We start from the raw sequence: 1,065 nt of genomic DNA on the forward strand, positions 1-1,065 counted from the left end.
TAGTGGTAAGTTAGATTTAGTATATTGACTTTATGTAAATGTATTATTGTTGTAATTATTTTGTTGTATTCTTTTTACTACACTTATTGTGCCCGTGTTGTCATTTGTAATCTGTTCCTATTTTTTAATATTTTGCCATCGATACAATTTCATTTATCATAAATACATTAACCATTCCTTTGGCGTAAAAATTCAATAGTATAAAATATTGTCAATGTATCTTAAAGATAAAAAATACGGTGTGTATAAATCAAATTGACAGGTGTTTACAAAAGAACTTAGCGGAGATAGTTTGACAGACAGGGTACTTTTCTCCGAAGAAGGTATTCTTGATGTTACCGCAATAACTTTGACTCTGACTGATGTTCCAGCAGAGGACATACAAGTGACGATTGAATTTGTTGGTTGTATTGAAAAAGGCAAGTATATTTATATATATTTATGCTAACACAATGTTTCATTTACATCTTGTAGTCCTTTTTTCCATTAAGAAGACAATTTTAAGTTTATTTTTTTCATAAGTTAAGTGATGCATATTAAGAGACATAAATAAATAGAGTGTTTAGAATAATGTAATCCATAATAAGTGAAGGCTTGGAAAATGGGATGTGCATATTAAAGAGTTAAATTTTAATAAGTAGATGCAACGGACTAGACAAAATCCGATAATGCAATAATGGCTGTAATGCTGGGATGCCCACGTAAAAACTGACTGGAATTATTGTGATTGATGATATTTATATAGTTTATACTACAACGGAGATGCCGACAACCACAACAATGCTGCCAACTACAACAACAATGGTGCCAACAACTACAACGGAGATGCCAACAACCACAACAATGTTACCAACAACCACAACAGAGATGCCAACAACTACAACAGAGATGCCAACAACCACAACAATGTGGCCAACTACAACAACAATGTTGCCAACAACCACAACAGAGATGCCAACAACTACAACAGAGATGCCAACAACCACAACATTTTTGCCGCCAACCACAACTGAGATGCCAACAACTACAACAATGTTGCCAACGACCACAACAGAGATGCCAACA

The 1,065-nt window shown here is 33.9% G+C and overlaps 1 protein-coding gene across 1 annotated transcript; it reads left to right on the plus strand.

The window, feature by feature from the left end:
- Nucleotides 1-262: 262 nt before the first annotated feature.
- On the plus strand, nucleotides 263-1,058 carry LOC117110975 (hepatitis A virus cellular receptor 1-like; the record flags this gene model as incomplete). Its single annotated transcript, XM_033253826.1, has 2 exons — nucleotides 263-419; nucleotides 746-1,058. Coding segments are annotated over 2 exons (470 nt in total), but the record flags the coding sequence as incomplete, so codon positions are not given.
- Between the last annotated feature and the right edge of the window lie 7 nt (nucleotides 1,059-1,065).

The sequence above is a fragment of the Anneissia japonica genome, unplaced genomic scaffold, assembly GCF_011630105.1.
Source record: "Anneissia japonica isolate Jap-2015-1 unplaced genomic scaffold, ASM1163010v1 scaffold137645_len1026_cov117, whole genome shotgun sequence".
Taxonomy (NCBI): domain Eukaryota; kingdom Metazoa; phylum Echinodermata; class Crinoidea; order Comatulida; family Comatulidae; genus Anneissia; species Anneissia japonica.